Source organism: Pristis pectinata, chromosome 3 (genome assembly GCF_009764475.1).
Source record: "Pristis pectinata isolate sPriPec2 chromosome 3, sPriPec2.1.pri, whole genome shotgun sequence".
NCBI classification, from domain to species: Eukaryota; Metazoa; Chordata; class Chondrichthyes; order Rhinopristiformes; family Pristidae; genus Pristis; species Pristis pectinata.
The window spans coordinates 18947892-18973326 of NC_067407.1; the positions used below are offsets into that span (position 1 = coordinate 18947892).

At 39.3% G+C, this 25435-nt stretch overlaps 1 protein-coding gene across 1 annotated transcript in view; it reads left to right on the plus strand.

The window, feature by feature from the left end:
- cfap57 (cilia and flagella associated protein 57) overlaps nucleotides 1-25435 on the plus strand; it is a 54599-nt gene that overhangs the window by 4778 nt on the left and 24386 nt on the right. The window contains exons 4-16 of the mRNA XM_052011106.1: nucleotides 372-540; nucleotides 4854-5006; nucleotides 5289-5428; nucleotides 6584-6749; nucleotides 7981-8094; nucleotides 13204-13416; nucleotides 15656-15829; nucleotides 17940-18101; nucleotides 20095-20250; nucleotides 22417-22510; nucleotides 23339-23529; nucleotides 23691-23864; nucleotides 24217-24375. Coding sequence (XP_051867066.1) covers nucleotides 372-540; nucleotides 4854-5006; nucleotides 5289-5428; nucleotides 6584-6749; nucleotides 7981-8094; nucleotides 13204-13416; nucleotides 15656-15829; nucleotides 17940-18101; nucleotides 20095-20250; nucleotides 22417-22510; nucleotides 23339-23529; nucleotides 23691-23864; nucleotides 24217-24375 — 2065 coding nt within the window. The remainder of the gene's footprint in view (nucleotides 1-371; nucleotides 541-4853; nucleotides 5007-5288; nucleotides 5429-6583; nucleotides 6750-7980; nucleotides 8095-13203; nucleotides 13417-15655; nucleotides 15830-17939; nucleotides 18102-20094; nucleotides 20251-22416; nucleotides 22511-23338; nucleotides 23530-23690; nucleotides 23865-24216; nucleotides 24376-25435) is intronic.

Genomic DNA, 25435 nt, shown 5'->3' on the forward strand with positions numbered 1-25435 from the left:
TATTTTGTGCTCACAATAATCAAAGGAATAATGTATAATTAGAAATAGCAATTAATTCAATGTAGGTACAATGTGGCAGATGAGTTTGTAATTAAAATTAACTGAAGACTTACTGAGCTCTTGAAATTAACATGTGTTATGGATCATTTTCTTGTATCAAGAATTTTAAACAATTTGTGTCAAGCAACACATTTTTAACATTTCAGATTTTCTATAGTGTTTAGATTCTCTATAGGTTAAGGTATTGTTTGGAACTAGTATTGTGGAATAAAAAATGGCTTGAATGGTGGCGTAGGCTTGACGGGCCAGATGGCCTACTCCTGTTCTCATTTCTTATGTTCTTATGTACTAGTGTTCTTCATGCCCTGCAGACCATCTACCTCCATAAGCCAGATGCCTCTGCCTCCACCCGCTCTACCCAAGATTACAGCAATGACAATATATTCCAAAGGATTCATATGCTCTCCTGGACCTTCTGTAGTGTATATATTTGAAAAAGGAGAGGAGAAGGATACCTTCAAAAAAACTAGAGTGATTAGGGTAAGTTGTGACAGCAACAGATAAATAATGCATGCCACAAGTGAATAAAGCAGGAATTAACTCCGGTGCTGTATGCATTTTGAGGAAGTTAGAGCTGTTTATGCTAGTAGGGTCTCATTTTTGAAAGTCACAGTGTAACTTTGAAATGGAAATATAAGATGATGTTTTCAATAACCTTCATTCTTGCACCACAATCCTGCAGAAGTCTCAGACGTTAAAGGCACATTCCTTGTCATATACAGATAACAGCAACTCACATTATGTCCATAGGGAGGACAATGTGGCTTTCATGGTGAAGGTAGAGCTATCAGATTTATGCAATGGAACCCAAAGGTGCTCATGACAGTGATAGAGGCTTGGAGATAAGTTTTTAGTAGCAGGGGAGCAGATTAATTGCCACAGCCATTCCACAAGAAGCCTGGCAGGAGAAGACCTGGCCGAAGACTCACCTCCATGACTGAGAGTCCACAAACACTGGAGCAATGCCAGAAGAAATTACAAGACTCATTAGATTTGTCAAGGTGATGTCCTCATCCATTTCAATATTGCTCCTTGCACAAGCACTTCACTGATAGTCACACACTAAGTTATTCCATCTGTATCATACACACCTCTCCTTCCTACACCATTTTTCCATCTCACCTCACCATTTATACACTAACCCTCCATCATCCTTATATAACTTATCCTTCCAAAAAGCTCACAATAAAAACTGTACTAGTTTGGCAAAAGTAGTATGGAACAGACTTTCAAGTCCAGCTCCTCTTACACATGGAAATGACCACCTTAAGACTTAAGGGCTAAGGGACTTGTATGGTCACTAAAATAAGGAATCTGTCAGAAATGCTCACTAACAAGGTTTCTTTATGGTCATTATTCCACCTTGCATGTTATCAACTGCACTTACCCACATTATCATCTGTCTTGCTGCATCAACATAAAGCTGTTTCTACTACAGCTCAAAACAGCACCTACACTTGTTTTGTCTCTGCAGACCTGCTTACCTCTTCACTAAGGAGGATAAGGAAATGGAGCAGGAGGACTTTCATGGGATGCGTGAGAGAGGAGAGGGGCAAGAGGGGATACTGAAGGGAAGCAAATGGAAAGAAATGGCTACTAGAGAGAGGGCAGGAGGAGTGAAGAAAGAGATGTGTGATTATGCCTGTCACCCAACAGCATCATCTCAGTCAGCGTCATTATGGGGTTGTGTGGAATTTTGGTGCCGGTGACTCCACCAGTGGGTATAGGAGCTTCATGCATCCATATTGCCCCAGAGTACTTGGATGACGGCCATGACTAGGACTTTTTCATGACAACGCTGATGTGAACCCAGGATGCAAATGGAGCCTTCCAGACCAATTACAGGATATGACAGGGAACAAAGGGAATCCATCTCCATGTTCTTCCAGGAGCTTTTTCTCTGGAATCCATTAGCACTTCCTTGCAAAGGCTCAGCATCAATCCTATCCTTCAGTATATATTGGAAAAGTTGACAGCTACATGGAGGTACAGAGGGAGACTACTTGAAGTACGTAGATGTCTGATCTCTGTCACGTGTGCACAGTTTTGTACTGTAAGGGAATGCCAACTGCCATCAGGAAGCAACTTGATGTTCTTGTAGTGCAAAGGGATGCCATGCATAAGTTCTTCTTATTGAGGTTTTGTGAACACGTTGTTGCTGTCAGTGGACACAAGAATGACACCAATGAGCATCTCACTGTTCTCCAGTGGCAACAGGATTCTACAAGTCAGCAGTTTGCTCCTCGTCAATAAAAAGCAGATGCTGCACTATGGCAGATTTCTCTCACGATCGAGCAGAGGAATGCCGTATGAGAGCAGTTAGTTAATCTATAGTCACTAACCTGCAGCAGCTGATACCTGTCCCCCACCACAGCTTGCTTATTCCCCAACCCTTCAACTCACATACCTCTTCATTGTGAGTGGAGTCCCAAGGAATGATGACAGCATGGACTAGGATTCTGTATCATGGGGTTCACCAGCTGGCTCAGAAGAGGTTGAAACAATGGTGGAGTGGTCTGCGTGCCATTCAGTTGCACCAATGTCTACCAAGTCCTTGAGGGGTCACCTGGTGTGTATCTTCAGCACATTAATGACTACCTTCACACGGATATTTCATCATCTGCCAGTACTGCCTCTCAGGCACCACATTCACACGTCTCACAGCCAGCAATAAAGAACTACTCCTTCAGCCATCTCTGGCCAACATTGTGAAGCCAGCCCATCTAGAGCATGAACTTCTCACACAATATAAAGAACATTTGTTCAGGCTCAAAAGGAATGGGAGCAGTTGCCCTTCAGCCACACTGTGGCCACAGGGGAAGTGCTAGAACTTCTAAACCTAGACGAGTGAAACACAAGGTATACTGGGGTTTTTAACTTAAAAAAAATGTTACTTTCATTCATATTCAAAGTAACCTTGTAATGCTATAAAGCATTGTTATGATTCATTTTCATTCAAAGCACTCACTGATAGTCGCAGTGGATGGTAGAAGGTGTCTGAGTAGCTTGCAAATACTTTCAAAGTGCTCAGTCAGGTTTCCTCATGTCCGCAGGGCCCCCTAAATAGACATAAGTTTGATTAGAGCCATAGAACCATAGAACACTACAGCACAGAAAACAGGCCATTCGGCCCTTCTAGTCTGTGCAGAAACTTTATTCCGCTAGTCCCATTGACCTGCACTCGGTCCATAACCTTCCAGACCTCTCCCATCCATGTATCTATCCAACTTATTCTTAAAACTTAAGAGTGAGCCCTCACTTACCACGTCAGATGGCAGCTTGTTCCACACCCCCACCACTCTCTGAGTGAAGAAGTTCCCCCTGAGGTTCCCCCTAAACCTTTCCCCTTTCACCCTAAAGCCATGTCCTCTCGTACTTATCTCTCCTAATCTAGGTGGAAAGAGCCTGCTCGCATTTACTCTGTCTATACCCCTCATAATTTTGTAAACCTCTATCAAATCTCCCCTCATTCTTCTACGCTCCAAGGAATAAAGTCCTAACCTGTTCAATCTTTCCCTGTAACTCAACTCCTGAAGACCCGGCAACATTCTAGTAAATCTTCTCTGCACTCTTTCAATCTTATTGATATCCTTCCTATAGTTAGGTGACCAGAACTGCACACAATACTCCAAATTTGGCCTCACCAATGTCTTATACAACCTCACCATAACATCCCAACTCCTATACTCAATACTTTGATTTATGAATGCCAGGATGCCAAAAGCTTTCTTTACAACCCTGTCTACCTGTGACGCCACTTTCAGGGAATAATGTATCTGAACTCCCAGATCCCTTTGTTCCTCCACACTCCTCAGTGCCCTACCATTTACTGTGTATGTCCTACCTTGATTTGTCCTTCCAAAATGCAACACGCAATGTGCAGCTCGTACAATGTGCAGCTTGTTCAGCCGAGAATAAACCACAAAAGAGCTAAATTGTATGCAAAAGATCCTATTTATGCTGTTATTAGTATAAATGAGCATTGCATACATCGATGATATCATCCAGAATGTTAATCACATTGGGAAAATGATAGGTGTGTGAGAGTGAATCATGCCCGGAAATGCACGGTCCAATTTCCCAACCAATGGGCATTCAGAAGGAAATGCATGCAAACTCGTCAAAACGTGACCAAAATCATGCTATATATGTGATTTATGCATTTAAAAAATTACACTGTTTTGACCAATCCAATTTCTATGCTTTTATTTTGAAAACTAGTATTACTGAAAGTTGCCAGAAGTTGAGTATCAATCTTATAAAAGTAGTCATAGAATAACCAACCTTAATTAGGCATATCTTGGCAATCTAAGGTCTAATGACCCATGTGTGCAGTGAAATATTGCTGAAGTTTAACCAGTTAAATGTAGAATGTTTTCCAAGGTATTATGTTGTAAATTTCTGGCTACTTGTTCAGCTAGAACCAGGTTTTTGATTATGGCATTGGAGTGCAAGGTTTTTTTTGTAGTCAGATGTGGAGATACTCACTCACCAGAGGGGATCCACCATTCCAAATCCCATTAATGATATGGGTTAAATGGACAATCCTTATCCTTGCCATAGATCAGATTGGCAAGGGAGTTGCAGAACAATCCAGTTTTAATCATCCCTAGAATACGAAGGATGAAGATCCCTTTGCTGTTTACCTATGTCCCATGAGATACTTTTCTTATTAATATCTAATTATTAGTAAGAAAAGTATCTCATGGGACATAGGTAAACAGCGCCCCCCCACCCCCCATTCTTCAACAATGATGTCAACTTGTTGACTAAAATCTCTATATTTCTTTCAGATTCCACAGGATCCATTCAGCACAGATCCAACCCAGGCAGAACAACAGGAAATTTTAACTCTGTGTCTTAGCCCTTCAGAAGAGACTCTAATTGCCAGCACCAATAAGAATCAACTGTATAGTATCACATTATCTTCTGCAGAAATGAGTAAGGTAAGCTGCTCAGGAATAACAAGGTTGATTAGTTTAACGTGAGCACTCAGCAATCAGAAATACGCAGTACAGAATTAAGTTTAAATATAATATGAACAAGGTGCCAATAGTTTTGAAATAGTTCAGAATTGAAAAGTAGTAATTTAATGAAGTTATAAATTCTTGTCTGACAATGGTATTTTGCTGCAAAATTCACATCCTGTCCATTTGAAAGCTGTAGTGATGTTTCTGTATCCTACTTAACAGCATATTTTAAGATATATTTTGTGGCACTTTCAACAGGGAGAAGTGGCACAGTTTGAAATTCTCTCACAATCCTTCCACTCCAACATAATCACAGGTCTGGATATCTGCGTTCGAAAACCTTTCGTTGTCACCAGTTCTACAGATCGATCTATTCGCTTGTGGAACTATGAAACTAAGTATGAAGTTTAAAATATGAATATTTAGGGAATAATGCTATAGAACTTTAATTTTTTTCCAGGAATAGAATGGATATGGGTAAACTATTTGTGACAATCCTATGTTAAAATTTTTTTCTAGACCATTCAATTAAGTAAGTTAAGACTTTTCCTTTGAGCAGTTTATGGGCCACTCAACCCTCTGGTTTCTGTTTCTTTCAACCTTTCTGAAGATCTTCACACTAAACATGCATGGCATGTTTAGTGTGAAAGGCAAAACATACATGGATGATTTGCTTTGTGTGAGTTTTGATGTGCAATTGTTGAGAAAGTCAATTGGGTAACAGTTTGACAGAAAATTGTAGGTGTGGGGTGGTTTGACAAAGAAGCTTAGAGAGAAGACATCTACAAGGGGACGGAGAGTAGCACAAGAAGTAGAGAGAATCATAAGGGAAATGTTGGTCAGGGGAATGATTGGTATATGAAAAATGATTATTCTGGGGGTTTGGTCAAGCAGGTGATATTATAGGGAGTGCCTTTTAGGGAAATGATAAGGGTTACACAGAAGCCTTTTAGGTAATGTGGCATGCTGTGGGACTGAAAGCTGGGAAAAACACATAAAAAAGAACCTAGCAGGAAGAAGTTGGATGTCTCATACTCCCCTTCAATATTATGGGCTTCCCCTGGTTAGGGGCTGGTTTAGTGTGTGAGACCTGTGCCTGCATATGTCTCATTTTGTGCAAATGATATTGAGATTAAGAATTACTTGCTGTCTGACATCTCTTTGCATGACTAGCAGCATATATCTGACATTCACCTGGAAATTTCACATGGTAATTGCCGTTATAAAAACCTGCCTTTAAGCTATGAGCTGCACCTGCTCCTATTTCTTATGTGTTTATGCTAAAATATGGAACTAAAATCCATAAGTGTGGTATTGGAATACTAAGTACACCACTGCTTTTAGCATTTGGGTATTTGACAAAATTCTCTTTGGTAGTGTACAAAACCTTTGAGCTATGCAATAGAACTTCTAGACCTGGATTTGAATAAAACAATGCATCTGTTTAACATACTATCAAGTTAAATACTAATACCACTTGATTAGGTCTGGCTGAACTCCTTTCCAATTTTTTTTAAAGAGTTACTTTTATTGGTGATTCTTCTCTCTTCCAGTGTTTTGGAACTTTATAAGGAGTTCCAGGAAGAGGCATACAGTGTTGCTTTGCACCCATCTGGCCTATATATTCTTGTTGGATTCTTTGACAAACTACGGCTTATGAACCTTCTAATCGATGATATCCGATCTTTCAAAGAATTCACAATTCGAAGCTGTCGAGAGGTCTGTATCTTATTGATGATGTTGTTAGAATAAAGTATGATATTAAAGGTGAATTCTAACCAACTATCTGTTTCCAACTTGTCTCAAAGGGTCAATTCAATACAACAAATGAAATGGCTGAAAGATACTGATAAAGCTTTTTGCTTTTATGATAGGAGTTGAACTTCTTTGGCCTTTGTGAATAATAAAGTTAAAATTTGTGACCATTGTAATCTGCGTTTTTAATATATCATCATTTACTCCCCTCAAAAAGGCAACAATGCTAAGAACAATCTTTTCCTAAGTTCTAGAATCACAAAACTCAAACAATATACTGTCAACTAACTAACAAGAGAGATTTTAAGTAGCTTTTTATATTCTTATTGAATTTTAATTAAGACCAGAATTGTAACAACACTCTTAACTGCGTTCTAACCAATGTTTTGCATTGCTGCAACATGACATCCCAGTCAAATCAATTGCATTGATATTTCATTATTGAAGAACAGATTTATTTTAATTTTTTTTATTTTGAAACACAGACATTTGTTTGAATGATGTCTAGGTGTCTATTTTTTTCCAGTATTGTTGGCTTCCCATAAGTACAGGCTGACATTGACTGCACTTGTATACCCAAAGGGGATCCCCTTAAAAACCTGGACTCTTTAGTGGAAAGGAAACATTTCCACTTCCTCAATTTGCAGGTGGTTATGGATCATGTGAAGATTTCCGTCATGGTGAACATTACATTTCCAGGAAGTATATGTGACACCTTTGTTCTGAGAGAATTCACATTGCCAGACAATTTTAGTAGCCAGTACTAAAGTGATGGATTCCAGGAGTCCAGGGTTATTCACTGCTTCCCTGGATCCTCACATTAATTTGCTCTCTAATGACAGCAGTTGGACATCGAGTCAACAAGAACCTTCAAGGTAGCAGGATAGTAGTGGAAAAAGTCATTGGTCTCCTCACAATAATATCGTACTGCCTGAAGTGATTCAGGGCGCCCTACAGTGCACACGTAACAGATGCTGTGGTTCAGGATGACTGCTAACCAAATTCTTAAGGGCATTTAGTGATGGGTAGTAAATGCTGACCTTTTTTTGCAATTGCCAGGTCCTAACAAATAAATAAAATTAATAACTAGAACCATTTTATAATTTGCAATCTACTGTTATTGTCATATTGACAAATACAGATTTTCCCTCTGCAATAATGGTATGGCACTTAAATTTATCTGCATTTCTTTTAGTGTTCCTTCAGCCATGGTGGACATCTATTTGCTGTTGTGAATGGAAATGTTATTCATATTCACTCCACAATCACATTTGAAAACCAGATTAATCTTAAAGGCCACAATGGGAAGGTGAGAAATGGGGCAATTATAAAATCTAGTAGTTGTGTTTATCTATGATTTTCTTGCATCTTATCATTTGTCTGCTACCATGGTGATTTATGGACCTTTATAAACATAAATGGTACCATATCCCTCTAAACTTTTCCTATCCATACACCTGTCCAAATGTCTCTTAAATGTTGTAATTGTACTTGCCTCTACCACTTCCTCTGGCAGCTCATTCCACATACCTACCACCCTCTGTGTGAAAAAGTTCTCCCTCACCTTCCTTTTAAACTTCACTCCTCTCACCTTAAATCTATGCCTTCTAGTCTTAGACTATCTTACCCTGGGAAAAAGACTGTGACCATTCACCTTTTTTACTCCCCTCATGATTTTATAAACATCTATAAGGTCAACCCACAGCTTCCTAAAGTCCAGGGAAAAAAACAGCCTATCCAGTCTCTTTTTATAACTCATGGCCTTCAGACCCGGTGACATCCCTGTGAATCTTCTCTGCACCCTTTCCAGCTTAATGACATCCTTCCTAGAGTTAGGTGACCAGAAATGCAGACAACACTCTTCTATAGTTGTAACATGACATCCCAATTCTTATATTCAATGCCCTGATGTGCCAAGTGCCTTCTTCACCACCCTGTCTACCTGTGTTGCCACTTTCAGGGAACTATGTACTTTTACTCCTAGGTCCCTCTGTTCTACAGTGCTCTGCAGGACCCTGTCATTTACTAAGTCCTGCCAAGGTTTAACTTATCAAAATGCAGCACTTAGCACTGTCCAAGTTTAATTCCATCTGCCATTCCTTGCCCCACTTGACATCGCAGGGATTCCCTCTGTTCTCTCCACTTCTCTTCCTCTTTGCATCTTTTTTTCCCACTTTACCTGTTCTGAAGATTGGTCTTTGATCTGAAACGTTTACTCCATGCATGTTTGAATTCTCCCAGACCTGGGCTTCTGAAAATACTCTTATCAAAGTCAAAAATTACATCTTGTGTAACAATGGCTGTCTTGATTTATTGTTGCTCGTACATTTTGACCAACTTCTAGATACAGTTGGTGACACCATCTTTCTCCAATGTTGTCCACCTAGGTGGAACCACACTAGCCTGATTCCAATTATCAGTCCAGTCATAGAGAATTACCTGTGGTGACTTCTTTCTCCATTCCCTTTGCTATCTCTGGACTGCAGGAATTAATCCTTGCTAATGTCCCACTTATCATCTACATGAAGCTCCTCAGTAATATCATTCAAAAATACCATTTATATATGACAACATCCAGCTCCATCTCACCAATTCAGCAGCTCCACTATCTCTAAATTACCAGACTACTTGTTAAATATTCAGTACTGGAAAACAGAAATTTGCTGCAATTAAATATTATAGTGACAGCAGTTCTTGCCTTTGATTCCCACTAGAAACTCTATTCTCTTACCACTGATGCCATCATTTTCTCTGGCAACTGTTTGAGACTGAGGGGTCACTTTCATGTGATAATTAATTTTGATAGGAACTTACAACCATATATGCAGTCCACTTATTGTCCAATTCTGCCCCTGCCACATTTCATGTGCAATTATTATCCTCATCAATGCCTTTTTTACTTCTAGACTTGGCAATGCAATTCTGGCGGGTCTCCCATGTTCTACTCTCCATAAACTTAAGGTCATCCAAAATCTTGTAGCTTGTTCCTGTGCTTGCGGGACTGTGATGGCTTCACCTTATGGCTTCACCTGTAATGGCGGGATGCAGGGCTTGGATAAGTACGTGGGACTACGATATTGTGGCTATCGTGGCTGACATCAGGGCAGGAATGGATATTGAATATTCCTGGTTTTCAGTGTTTTAAAAGGGATAGGGAAGGGGGCAGAAGAGGAGGAGGGGTGGCAATACTGGTCAGGGACAATATTACAGCTGCAGAAAGGGTGGATAACGTAGAAGGATCCTCACTAGAGTCAATATGGGTGGAAGTTAGGAATGAGAAAGGAGCAGTTACTCTACTGGGAGTGTACTATAGGCCCCCCAGTAGCAGTAGGGATACTGAGGAGCAGGTTGGAAGGCAGATTTTGGAAAGATGCAAAAATAACAGGGTTATTATAGTGGGAGACTTCAACTTCCCAAATATTGATTGGCACCTGCTTAGTGGCAAAGGTTTAGACGGGACAGAGTTTGTTAAGTGTGTCCAGGATGGATTCCTGTCACAGTATGTTGACAGGCCAACTAGAGGGGATGCCATATTAGATCTAGTTTTAGGTAATGAGCCGGGTCAGGTGATAGATCTATTGGTGGGTGAGCATTTGGGGGACAGCGACCACTGCTCAATAACCTTTAGAATTGTCATGGACAGGGATAGGAGCAAAGAGGACGGGAAGATATTTAATTGGGGAAAGGCAAATTATGAGGCAATAAGGCGAGAACTTGAGTGTGTAAATTGGGATGACATTTTTGAAGGGAAATATACAATAGAGATATGGTCGATGGTCAGGGATCTCTTGCAGGATGTTAGGGATAAATTTGTCCTGGTGAGGCAGAGAAGGAATGGCAGGGTGAAGGAACCATGGGTGATAAGAGAGGTGGAAAAACTAGTTAGGAAGAAGAAGGCAGCATACATAAGGTGTAAACAGCAAGGATCAGACAGGGCTCGTGAGGAATATAGAGTAGCAAGGAGGGAACTTAAGAAAGTGCTGAGGAGTGTGAGAAGGTGATATGAAAAGGCTTTGGCAAGTAGGGTTAAGGAGAATCCCGAGGCTTTTTTACTCGTACGTGAAGAACAGAAGAATGGCTAGAGTAAAGGTAGGTCCAATTAAAGACAAAGGTGGGAAGCTGTGCCTGGAAGCTGTGGAAGTGGGTGAGGTTCTCAATGAATACTTCTCTTCAGTATTCACCAAGGAGAGGGGTCTTGATGACGCTGAGGACAGTGTTGGTAAGGGTAATGTTCTAGAGTATGTAGATATCAAGAGAGAGGATGTGTTGGAGCTGTTAGAAAATATTAGGACAGATAAGTCCCCGGGGTCTGACGGAATATTCCCCAGGCTGCTCCGTGAGGCGAGGGAGGAGATTGATGAACTGTTGGCTAGGATCTTTGAGTCCTTGTTGTCCACGGAGATGGTATCGGAAGATTGGAGGGTGGCACGTGTTGTCCCCTTATTCAAAAAAGGTAGTAGGGATAGTCCAGGAAATTACAGACCAGTGAGCCTTACGTCTGTGGTGGGTAAGCTGCTAGAAAGGATTCTAAGAGATAGGATCTATGAGCATTTAGAGAATCGTGGACTGATTAGGGACAGCCAGCATGGATTTGTGAAGGGAAGATCTTGCCTCACTAGCCTGATAGGGTTCTTTGAGGAGGTGACCAGGAAGATTGATGACAGTAGTGCAGTCGATGTGGTCTACATGGATTTTAGTAAGGCGTTTGACAAGGTTCCGCATGGTAGGCTTCTTCCGAAGGTCAGAGGCCAAGGGATCCAGGGAGGCTTAGCAGTGTGGATTCAGAATTGGCTTGCCTGTAGAAAGCAGAGGGTTGTGGTGGAGGGAGTGCATTCAGATTGGAGGGCTGTGACTAGTGGTGTCCCACAGGGATTGGTTCTGGGACCTCTACTTTTTGTGATATTTATTAATGACTTAGATGAGGGGGTGGAAGGGTGGGTTAGCAAGTTTGCAGATGACACAAAGATCGGTGGTGCTGTGGATAGTGTGGAGGGCTGTCGAAGCTTACAGAAGGATATTGATAGGATGCAGAGCTGGACTGACAAGTGGCAGATGGAGTTCAATCTGGAGACGTGTGAGGTGGTACACTTTGGAAGGACAAACTCCAAGGTGGAGTACAAGGTAAATGACAGGATTCTGGGCAGTGTAGAGGAGCAGAGGGATCTGGGGGTTCATATCTGGGGGTGGATAGGGTAGTTAAGAAAGCTTATGGGGTGTTAGCTTTCATAAGTCGTGGGATCAAGTTTAAGAGCCGCGAAGTAATGATGCAGCTTTACAAAACTCTGGTAAGACCACACTTAGAGTACTGTGTCCAGTTCTGGTCGCCTCATTATAGGAAGGATGTGGAGGCGTTGGAGAGGGTGCAGAGGAGATTTACCAGGATGCTGCCTGGATTAGGGAGTATGTATTATGAGGAGAGACTGAAGGAGCTAGGGCTTTACTTATTGGAGAGAAGGAAGATGAGGGGAGACATGATAGAGGTATACGAAATATTAAGAGGAATAGATAGAGTGGACAGCTAGCGCCTCTTTCCCAGGGCACCAATGCTCAATACAAGAGGGCATGGCTTTAAGGTAATGGGGGGAAGTTCAAGGGAGAAGTCGGAGGGAGGTTTTTCACCCAGAGAGTGGTTGGTGCATGGAATGCGCTGCCTGGGGTGGTGGTGGAGGCTGATATGTTGGTCAAGTTCAAGAGATTGTTAGATAAGCATATGGAGGAATTTAAGATAGAGGGATATGTGGGAGGAAGGGGTTAGATAGTCTTAGGAGTGGTTTGAAGGTCGGCACAACATGGTGGGCCGAAGAGCCTGTATTGTGCTGTATTGTTCTATGGTTCTATGGTTCTGGTTTAGTAACAACTTAATTTAAAAATTCTCATTCTTGTTTTTAAATTCATTTCACTGTATTTTCTCCATCTCTATATTCCTGTCCAACATAATAGCTTTCAGATATCTGAAGTCCTGTGTTCCTTAAAATCTACTCTCTGACCCTCCTTTTGGTCATCTATCCTAAGGAACACAGTTTCAATTTTCCTCTTATTATGCTCATGTGGAGTAGATTGAATCATTCTGTTACGTTAATAGTGCTATGTACATACAAATTGCTGTTGTATTAGTAGTACAGTGGGCCTTACACCAATCTGAGGTGAGACTTCTGTCTCTGAGCCAAGTTTGAAAGTCATAATAATTGAATTAGGTTCACCACAGGAGGGAATTACAGAATGCTTTTCCTGTTCATTTGTATCTAGAAAGCTGTGGCTCCGGTGTTGCTCTTTAAGTCTGTATCTGTCCAATGTAAATAGTGAAACATTGTATCTGATTTATAGTAAAATGCAGTGGAACATTGCATTGTGAAGTAATTGATAATGTAAGCAGTTGAGAGATTACACAGTGATGCTCTTCATTTTCATCATCCTACAGGTTCGTGCTATTGCCTGGAATATGGACGATAGTAAATTGGTTTCCTGTGGTATGGATGGCGCAGTGTATGAATGGAATACACTGACTGGAAAGCGAGAATCTGAGTGTGTACTGAAGACCTGCAGTTACACTGGCATTAGTATCTCGCCAGATGGGAAATGCATATTTGCAGTAGGATCTGATCGAACTTTGAAAGAAATTACTGACTCCCAGGTGTGTAGAGTGAAGTGAAAGGGAACTGGTGTTACATCCATTGGCAAATTGGCATTGAGAGACTGCTCTGCTCATAAATTAGACCCAAATTCTCAGGAACATTACTTAATACTTCTGAGATTAACTGAATATAATTCTTACTCATTTCTACTCATTTATTTGTAGCCGGATAAAACATATGGAAGCACTAAATTCTCCTCGCACTACTTTTGGTGTGGAAGTATGAATGGAGTAGTGAATAGGGCAATAATTGAATGCAATAATGTAAATTGATGCAGTATAATATTGTCCATCGAGATTAATAAAAGGAAATATGAATTGGATGTTTCTGAGTGCATGGATTGATCACAGAATTTTAGATAAATGATAGTCAAACTGGAAAAATGGTTATGAGGCTAATTATATTACTCTTTCATCTTCGCAATCAGCTTACTAGCTGTTAGTCCTCTCACTGTTCAAAAACAGTTTTCTTTTTGGAGAATACTAGTGCTATTATAAAGTGCTATTACAAATGTAGTAACAAAGTGAGAGGGAGAAAATGGCGATTAGTGCTTGTGTTCCTCTAGAATAATTTAAATATTTTAACATAACGTATCATGTTTGGAAAAGAAAGTAGTTGGAGTGCAATATAGATAGTAACAAATCTTAGGGGTACAAGAGCATGGTTGTTATCTTACTGTACTAGTAATCCAGAGGTTTAGACTAATGATCTGGAGATGCAAATTTAAATCCCACCATGTAGTACAGGAAATTTAAATTCAATTTATTAAGTTAATTTGGAATGATGCCTTTGAAATTGTCATGAAAACCTATCTGCTTCACCAAAGTATTTTTAGGGAGAAAAATCTGCCTTCCTCTCAAGTTTAGCTTAATATGATTCTGTCTCTCAGTTCAGTAAATGCTGACCTTGAGAGAGAATAATTTATAATGATCAGTGTGTCAGATAGTCAAAGAAGAAAGCAGATGAGCAAAGTCATTGTTCTGAAAGAACAACAGCATTTCTTTTACTTTTACACTGAAACAACTAGAATTTACTAAGGGTCACCTAATCATGTAAAGCCTTTGAGCTATGCATAAGGTCTTGCATCTGTTTTAGCCTTTGGACCTGCAACTACCTAAAACTGAAACTGGAAGTTTGAAGTCTTAATATCATATTTGAGACCAAGAGTAGCTGCAGGCCACATTTCCACACAATCACTAAGTTTGGCTATTTCTACTTTTGTGACATTATCCAGCTATGCCATCCCATCAACTCATCTGTTGCTGAAATACTCATCCATACCTTTTTATCCCAAGATTTGACTATTCCAAAGCATTCATGGCCAACCTTCTTTGTCTAACCTCTACATACTTGAAGGCATCAAAATTTCTGCTGCTGAAATTTTAGCAGCAGCAGGTTTTGTTCACCCACCACCTCTGTACATGACTTACTTTGACTCCTGGTTAATCAATCAAATTCTCCCTGATTTCAAATCCGTGAATGGTTTTGGCTCTCCCTATGTCAGTAATTTCCTCTGGGTTATCTGTGCTCCTCTGATTTTGGACTCTTGATCATTGACAGCCATGCCTTCACCTTCCTAAGCCCTAAGTTCTAGAATTCTCTCCTAACAACTCTATCCTGCTCTAAGTTGCTCCTTAAAGCATTCTTCTTTGGTCATGAGGCTTAATATTATTATTCAAAACAGGATGTGATTCTAGATCTTAATGATACTTTTTTCTGTAACTAGAACATTTTGAAACATGCTACCAAATAATTTACAAAACCAAGATATGAAACTGGAAGTCCTGAAAACATAAAATGATCTTTCATGATGGAAACCGTTACTTGGGTGATAATAATATCTAAGATCTGAAGAGCGAGCAGATTTTTCTGCTCTGTTATTCATGTATCTGCAATCTAATTTGAGCAACAAATTCAAGAAACAATATTTAAAATTTGATTCTGAGAAGGAAAGTACATTAGGTTCAATGAAAGAAATAATATTAAAAGCAGTATATTAATTTCACATGTCAGTAAGATCATATATTTTACTCTTCTATGTGAAGTGTTGGTGAATTATGGAGTATTCCTAAATGGTATAATTCCACAGCAACACCAATATTAGCGATTCCCAAATTGTTAAATAACTGAAAGTAGAGTTTTATTTTCAGGTTGAAACCTCATTCTTAATAGATTAGCATTGTTTCTATTTCTGGAACTCCCTTGATCATTGTCTTTTTTTTGCTCCTGCCTACCCAGATTATTCGTGAAGTTCCGTCAAATGATGTTGCATATACCTCCATTGTTTTATCACGTTCTGGGCGAATGCTGTTTGTTGGCACTGCGAATGGAACAGTACGAAGTATGAAAGTCCCACTGCCTGTAAAGCAGGAATGGAACGAATATGAGGCACACAATGGACCAATCACTAAGGTATAGTGATTGTATGTATAAGGTATAATACATACCAGTAATCTGGATATTAGACTCTTAGAAGAATGTGGAAGTAGGATTGAAGACAGATAGCTCAATGCTAGTCTTACTGTCATAACAATACTTCCTATCAGAAAGAAACTAATTAATGGCCTTAGGAAAAAAGCTAATAACATAGCATTATATTCATCTAAAAACAAATCTCTCTTAGAAATATTGTTGTTTATGTGAAGAACTACATGATCATTTCTTACTTATGATCAAATAACATTATTACAGTTGTTAACAAAACAATTTATAAGCAAAAGCAGATTCTGAATAATCCAAGCACAGATCTGCTATATTTTTCTGTGTTCTTTATAACAGTAACATTAATAATATTTAATATCCTCTAAATGTTTGAAAGGATAAGAATGTTTTTAAATATGATACAATGTTTTGCAGTTTAAAACCATCACCCAAATCTGGGGTGTAAGATGAGAGGTGTGCTGATGAAACCACCAGCTGCCTGTTTCTCATCTGAAGATTGGACAACCAGTAGAAGAAAATTCGATGAGGACCTGAAAAACCCATTTGTCTGACTGATTTCTCAAGGAAGTCTTTTAATATGAATCATAATTCCTAATTGGAATAAAGATCACAACACATAACTATTTAAAACTCATCTCTAATAGAGACAAAATAGTGAGAATTTTAAAGGGCACCACATGTTGATTATATTTGTGAACCATAATGTTGTAGAATGAGATTTTGTTCTGAAGTTAAGGTTAAAGCAACACACAAAACAGTGGGTTAGACAGCATCTATGCAGGGTAATGGACAGTCGAGACCCTTCATTTTGACTGAAAGTGGAGAGATAGCCAGTATAAAAAGGTGAAGGGAAGGTGTGGAGCAAGGGCTGGCCTGCAATAGATGGATCCAGGTGAGTGGGGGGGGGGGGGGGGGGTGATAGGCTGATGGAGGAGAGGAGAGTGGTTATAGTGTCAGAAGCTGGGAGGTGTTAGGGTTAAAGCATATTTTTATGACAAAAGAAGCTTTACTTCCAACTAGTCCGATATCAGAAGTCACAGAGTCATAGGTTTATACAACATGGAAACAGGCCCTTCGGCCCAACTCATCCATGTTGACCAAGGTGTTTTACTGAGCTAATCCCATTTGCCTGCATTTGGCCAATATTCATCTAAACCTTTCCTATCCACGTATCTGTCCAAATATCTTTTAAACATTGCAATTGTACCTGTCTCTACCACTTCCTCTGACAACTTGTTCCAGAGGGTAGTCCACCACCCTCTGTGTGAAGATCTTGCCTCTCTGGTTCCCTTTAAATCTTTCCCCCTCACCCATCTAGAGATTGAAACACTTTCCCTTGTCTGTCTTCCATAATTCCACAGTGTAGTGTCTATGTAGGATAGACTGAGTGTAACTTGTTCCCATGAATGTTAAATTCCATGTTATGTCCTGAACTTTTCTTCATGTAGCAAGTGCCTTATAAGAACAGTTTTTTGCAAAGTTACACAATAATGTAAATGCAAATATAGAAATAACAATGAGTTGCAAGTGATTAAAGTGACCTGGTTCAATTTACAATCAGATGACATTGTCCTTGTCTTTGATTGGGCTTTTAATAACATTTTTCACTGATTTTCAGAAAAACCTTTAATACGCATTCTTCAAAATGCTTATGTTTTATGTGTGTGCATTTGTTATGATATATTTCCTGATTTTAAGTCTGTTACCTTATCCCCTGTTGCATTAAAATCCATCCATCATTTATTACTTGCCTATTCAATTTTTTTCCTTCATTGAACAGTATTAATTGCCAGCAACAAACAGCATTCCAGCATCTGCAGTCTCTTGTGTTTTCAGTGTTCTCAGTATTAGTTGCAATGTCATCAACCAGCAACATAATTTCAAAACATCTACCCTCACATGATATCGGGTTATTAAGCACACATTGGCTGAAATACAATGAAACCCATGGATTCTCCATTTTTAAAATATTAACATTCTTTTTCTCAGCAAAGTGTGAAAAAAGAATTAGTACATACTTTTCAAAATCCTTGGAAGACAGCTTCTACGTTGTTATGGCCAGTCCTTCTTCTCCCCACAGATGGCCATTACGAATGATGACCAATACTTGCTGACGGTTTCAGAAGATTCATGTCTTGTGATCTGGAAGATTATTGATAAAGAGGGAAGGGTACTGAAACAAGACAAAGAACTTGGTCATGCAGAAGAAATCCTGATCACAAAGTCGGATTTGCAAGAAAAGGTGATATATTGACTATAAATTTTGACAAGGACTGTGAATGCCAAAGCTATAAAGAGTTTTGCAAGATGAATTTAATGTTTAGATCTCATTTCCATGGCTTGCCACACAGTGTTAAAAGACTTAAGACAGGAAAAAGGTAATGTTGTATTCAAATAGAAATACATGCATGCTAACCTTATCATGACCCCAACCCTCCAGCAAATAGCCAAACTTGACTCATCCTGAAACCCTAACCTCAAGATTTCTATCATACCCTGACTGATGTCTCAACCGTCTGCCACTGAACACCAGCTCCTCAGCCCCATGGTTCTCTCCATAGAACGTCCCTGTGACCTGAACCCAAAACCCATCCCTTTTCCCTTCTAGGTTTTGGAGTGGTAGAACATATTTCAGAAAGCCTTTGAGCATATTAATTATGCAAAGTCATGTGCTTCATAAATTTGAAACTGCTCAATGCAATCATTCCTTAGTCCTCCAGGCACAGTCAATTTAATGTATTTTCAGGCATTGGAATACTTTTAGATCTATATAAAAAAAAGGTTCTTGACATATTTACATCTTGGATACTAAGTTTATTATCCTGAGGATTGTTAATTATATATTTTAGTTCAAATTTTGCAGCTGAATTTCAGGGTCAATTGTAGTATTATTTTTGATTGTTCATTCAAATTATTAATGATACTATACCAAAAATCTTTAAGACATCCAGCAAAGTGTTTTGTCTTCCCTATCATATACCTCTTTGGATAATGTTTATAATATAATAAAAAACATAATTGTGCTGTTAGTTGAATTTTTCCCAAATCATCCTTTAAAAATTCATTCTCTCTGGCTCCTCACCTACGCTGCTTCATTAAAAGTTTTGAGCCTAAACGTACTGCCTGTGCTAGTGGACTGCATCCAATTCATTCATATCCCTCCACTCATTCCTCCAGTAACACAAAAAATTATGATAAAGCATTCATGCTCCAGAATATGGCTTTTGAGAGCATGGCACCTTTGCTTAATAGTCAGTTAAAGCAACAACATAAAGATTGCACTTTAGCTAAAAGTAGCTCATTTATTGGGCTTGTTCTCCTCTCTATACAAAAAAAAACTGGATGAGAGCAACAGAGAAATAGTGCCATCAATGTAAGGAAGAAATAGAGTGTATAAAGTAAAAATTGAAGGGAAATGATGAGAAAGAATAAAAATGGGAGGGAAAAGAGATGGAAATCAGGAAAGAGTAATGTAGCAAGGATAAAGAAAAAAGGAAATGATAGTCAATGAGTGAGGAAAGTAGTAAACATTTTAAAGCAAAGGCTTTCTATCTACCAGTGAATGCATCTCCCCATCTTGTCTTACCTTCTTTGTGCTATTTTGTATGTGTCCTTGCTATCCTATTTTATTCATTCTGCCAATATTTGAGTATCATGTGAGTTAACTGCATTCAATTTCATTCACATTCAGTCTTCATATACAATGGAATTGCCTATAATGCCATGAGGAAAAACACAACACTGTTGGCTGGCTTCTCATCCTCCACCCTCAATGAACATCAGTTCATCTAAAAATTTTGCTATCTATATCTAGTCCTGCTTTAACCCCTATTTATGTCTATTCTCACTGAACTACAATGTCTCCAGATACCCCAACACTTAAATGTTAAAAATCTCATGTTTAAATTCCTTGATGGCCCTCACCTTACCCCAACCCCTCCAACTTCACAATCTCTACTCTCTCTGATTTGCTTTGAAATTACCTTTCAAAGGAGCCACACACATGCACCTATGGTTGAAAAGCCATCAGTGGAACTGATAATTCAGTTTATAAATTTATATCACCAGCCAAAGACACTCCAGGTTCAATCCCAGGTCTCTTGCTAGCAGGAGACGAGGTGTAGGGAGAGAAAATTTGGGGAAAGTTTTTATTTGTGCTTTGGGTTGGTGTCACTGGTAGAATTTGTGATCAGGATTAATTTAACAGCAGAAAATTACTTAATCTGTTTTAACAGAATCAATTAACATTGGAGTTAAAAACCCGTGTTGAGGAACTGAAGATGGAGAATGAATACCAGCTCAGACTGAAAGACATGAATTACAATGATAAAATCAAAGAATTAACTGAGAAATTTATTCAGGAAATGGAAGCTCTGAAAACAAAAAACCAGGTAGGTAGCAGAGCAGGGCACTAATAATATTACTAAATTTCCTCAGTGGTTAGAGAACCTCTGAAGAATCTTTGTTGCATTAATTCTTCTTCTCTCTTCACAGAGCATTTCGAGAAATCTACATGTTAATTTTGTTTTTTTAGCACCTACAGTTTGTTTTTGCTTTTATGTTGGTATAATTGACCCAAGGTTGTAGCTATAAGCCAATTAAAACTAACAGGAAAACTCTTGATTCTGCTGAGCAGATTGCCTAAGGAGGTTGCCTAAGAACAGTAGGCTTTACCCAGAGAGGAGATGGGCACCACAAGGTTCTCAGGCTAAGAATCATCTGTGCTTCAAAACTTGTAGCAACGTCCAATGTACCCCAGTTTTTGCACAGGTCTTAGGACTAACTGATTATGAGTACAATGTTTTTTAACACATATCTCCCCAGCTTTGGCCCAGGACACCTTTTTGGATGAATAGTATGTATCTCGGTACCGAAGAAAAGCAAGGTAACATGCCTCAATGACTACCAACCAGTGGCTCTGACATCCACCATCATGAAGTGCTTTGAGATGTTGGTCATGGCACACATCAACTCCAGCCTCCCAGACAGCCTGGACCCACTGCAATTTGCCTATTACTGAAACAGGTCTACAGCGGATGCCATCTCCCTGGCCCTACGCTCAGCTCTGGAGCATCTGGACAGTAAAGACACCTACGTTAGACTATTGTTTATTGACTACAGCTCTGCCTTCAATACAATAATCCCAAGCAAGCTTGTCACAAAACTCCGAGACCTAGGACTCAACACCTCCCTCTGTAACTGGATCCTTGACTTTCTAACAAACAGACCGCAATCAGTGAGGATAGGCAGCAATACCACCGACACGATTATTCTCAACACTGGTGCCCCACAAGGCTGCGTCCTCAGCCCTCTACTCTACTCCCTATACACTCATGACTGTGTGGCCAGATTCTGCTCTAACTCCATCTACAAGTCTGCAGATGATACCACCATTGTAGGCCATATCTCAAACAAAGATGAATCGGAGTACAGGAAGGAGATAGAGAGCTTAGTGGAATGGTGTCATGACAACAACCTTTCCCTCAATGTCAACAAAACAAAAGGGCTGGTCATTGACTTCAGGAAAGGAGGTGGTGTACATGCACCTGTCTACATCAATGGTGCTGAGGTCGAGAGGGTTGAGAGCTTCAAGTTCCTGGGAGTGAACATCACCAACAGCCTGTCCTGGTCAAATCACTTAGATGCCACAGCCAAGAAAGCTCACCAGCGCCTCTATTTCCTCAGGAGGCTAAAGAAATTTGGTTTGTCCCTTATGACCCTCATCAACTTTTACAGATGCACCATAGAAAGCATCCTATCTGGATGTATCACAGCTTGGTACGGCAACTGCTCTGCCCAGGACCGCAGGAAACTGCAGGGAGTTGTGGACGCAGCCCAGTGCATCACAGACACCAGCCTCCCCTCCTTGGACTCTGTCTTTACCTCTCATTGTCTTAGTGAAGCAGCCAGCATAATCAAAGACCCCAGGCACCCGGGTCATTCTCTCTTCTCTGCTCTTCCATCGGTTAGAAGATACAGGAGCCTGAGGGCACGTACCACCAGACTTAAGGACAGCTTCTACCCCACTGTGATAAGACTATTCAACGGTTCCCTTATACAATGAGATGGACAATGACCTCACGATGTACCTTGTTGTGACCTTGCACCTTATTGCACTGCACTTTCTCTGTAGCTGTGACACTTTACTCTGTACTGTTATTGTTTTTAACCTGTAGTACATCAATGCACTCTGTACTAACTCAATGTAACTGCACTGTGTAATGAATTGACCTGTACGATCGGTATGCAAGACAAGTTTTTCACTATACCTCGCTACGTGACAATAATAAACCAATACCAATACCAATATGAATGTGGAAGGATTAATGTAGAATATCCACCTTGGTTGATTAAGCCTAATATAGGAAGCAGAGCATGAAACACAGCAGGCTGTCTATTGCACATTTAATGCAAGTGACCAAGGTCACATTTCTATCCCACTGATTCTTCAGCAAAGTACATTAGAGAAGTTATATATTACAAGAGACCTGAGATACATGAACTGGTGCTTATTGAATCCAAACCTCAAAATAATGAAATATTGTGATTTGTTATAGGTTTTGAAGACTGACAAAGAAAAAGTTGAGATAAAACATAAGGAGGATACAGTAATGATCCTGGATAAACATTCCAAAGAAATTGAGGATTTAGGTAAATTGCCTGGTGCATTCTTTTTTCACGTAGTCTTTAAAGCCAAATAGAGTGCTAATTAATCAACCAGAAAATGACAAATATTTAGGTTGTAATAACAAGTTGTCTCCATAAGTCAATGAAATTAATTATTTGAAGTACTTTCTAGAAACTAATCCATACTCAATAACAGTGGCACAAAGGCAGTGTTAGAACAGTGTTCTAATTTCTCCTCTTCTTCATGTATTATTATGTTCTTTATTGTTCTTTATGTATTAAGTTCACAGCTTTACTGCCACTTCTTGCCAGCAGAGGGCATTTACAGCCTCCCACTTTCACCTATCAGTCCTGGAACGATTTCTGACAGGTAGACATACATTCACAGGTCGGACTGCAAACATCTTATACTGATCAGTTCTCTAACTTCCCCTTATTATTGCTCTTGGAGGTTGTTCAGACTGAGAGCAATTTTCAAAACTTTGGGACCCTCTGCTTACTGGTAGACATTTCAGTTTTGGTTGTCATGATATATGTGCTCAGATGGCAAAAGAAAACATATAAAAAATTGTGAAAAGTAGGCAGCAGTCTCATCAGAACCTGTAAAGAGAAATCATAGGTTAAAATCTTGATCAGAAACTCTATCAAACAAATCATATTCAGGCAATAAATAAATAGGCGTATTCATCATTCATGGTGATGACCACTCCAGTCGCCCTGTCCTGTCTCGCTGGGTTCCTTATGGTAATGCACATATTGAAGACGCTACAACACATTGCAGGCTGGAATCAAGTTATCTGTTGCATACATTCTTTTAGATAAATGTACTTCCATATATACCTCTAATTTTAGAAACAATGAACAATCAGAAATTAATGTTGGAATATGAAAAATACCAAGAGCTGCAAATCAAATCGCAGCGGATGCAGGAAGATTATGAAAGACAGTTGATTGAAATGGATGAGAGTAAGACCCAAGCATTAGAGGAGCTGACCGAGTACTATGAAACCAAACTACAGGAAAAGGCTACACTTATTACACAGGTAAGACAGAGCACATAAAATAGGAATTAATGAGATTCTGAGAAGTTAAACACAGCCTTTCAAAGCTAGCAATACTTATTAAGTTTAACAATATTTCACGCTTTCTCTTTGTCTTATTCAGTTGACAGTGGTACTAATGATTCCTCTTTTAATTATCTCAGTTGCAGGAAGATTCCAGGCAGCAGATTAAAGAGTCTGATGAAACAAAGAAACAAATAGAGGAGGACTGTGATCGTGAAATTCAGGACATTAAAATTAAATATGAACGGAATCTGAGAGATGAGAAGGAGGCAAATCTCCGTCTGAAAGGAGAAACGGGAATCATGAGAAAAAAGGTATGAAATGGTCATTTTTTAAAAAATCTGGGTTAAAGGGTTGTCACTATAGGGATGCCACAGTAGCTGGCACTTCCACCTTTTCCTTAGACAGGTGGAGGAAGAACATTTTGACCTGAGTCTCAGCAAGTAACCTGAAAATGGTGAGCATCGTGTCTTTTTCTCGACTAACGTATCATGGATCCTTACTGCCTTATCTGGCACAATGATAGTTCTCCATAAAGATGCAAATCCCCCTTTGAAATTTGTTTTGTGATATTAGCGTGATTGTTCTTTCCTTCCTATTGAATGTGAAAATCTGATGGTTTTGGTCCATCCTCTCATCTCTTTCCAACATTTCTCCTTTTTACAGTTTACCAGTTTGCAGAAAGAAATTGAAGACAGACAGGGAGAGATTGAGAAACTGAAGACAGAACATCAGAAGTTACATGGAGTCATCAGATCTCTAGAGAAAGACATCCAAGGATTGAAGAAGGAAATCTTAGAAAGGGATGAGACTATACAGGACAAGGTGAGGCAGCTGGGAAATAGCAAGGAAGAGAAAATGAATTTGCCTAGGTGGTAGAGAAGCCAGTGGTAATTACAGACAGAGAACAGAGTTCAAACCAATGAAATGTAGAATTATGGAAAAATGCACAGTAGTGTATTATCATGTTAAAAAAATTAGTGATGTTAAACTGGTAGTGCAATTTTTGAATCTAAACATTCCTTGATAATAAGCTTTTCTTAATGGGAAGAAATAAAATCAACCATGTCATTGAAAGCATTTGTTTTAAAAATTCCAAAGAAGTATGCACATTATCATAGAATTTAAGCCATAAAATGAAATGTGAGATGAAAAATATCACTGACAATCCTACCTATAATAAAAAGCACAATTCAACCATTAAACAATTGCCCATTACAATTTGTTATCTTGTTACTCTTGGTGACAAAATTTGAAGACATGGGGCAAATTCTACATGCACACTAGCAACATCCAGTTCAACCTATCTTCCATCATCCCAGTCCTAGATAAGTTATGATTTACTTCAGTAAAGCACAGACCAACGTCACTGACCTTAACCATTTTTGTCCAGGTCTGAGAACCTGTAGTCGAAAAGCACCAAAAGATTCTACTTGACCTACTGAATACTTTAACCATTTTCTGGTTTTATTTCCCAATTCCAGTATCTACATTTTTTTTGCTTTTTGGTTACTGTTTGATTCATTGCCACATCTCTCACAGGACAGCATAGATCTCTGTTTGTATATACAAAATGTTGGAAACACTCAGCAGGTCAGGGAACATCTATGGAAAGAGAAACAGAGTTAACATCTCAGGTCAAAGATGCTTCATCAGATTTCTGTTAGTCTCTTCTATTTTTGTTCACTCTCAATAGTTTCAACTTAAAATAAGTTTGATTTTGAATTTTTCCAAGTGCGCTACGAAAATGTTAAATCTGTATCTTTCTCCACAGATGCTGTCTGATCTGCTGAGTATTTCCAGCATTTTCTATTTTTATTTACTTTCCCCTGTCATTGTCTCATGTTGACCCAACCTGTTTCTAACTCCAAAGTTTTATTTGAAC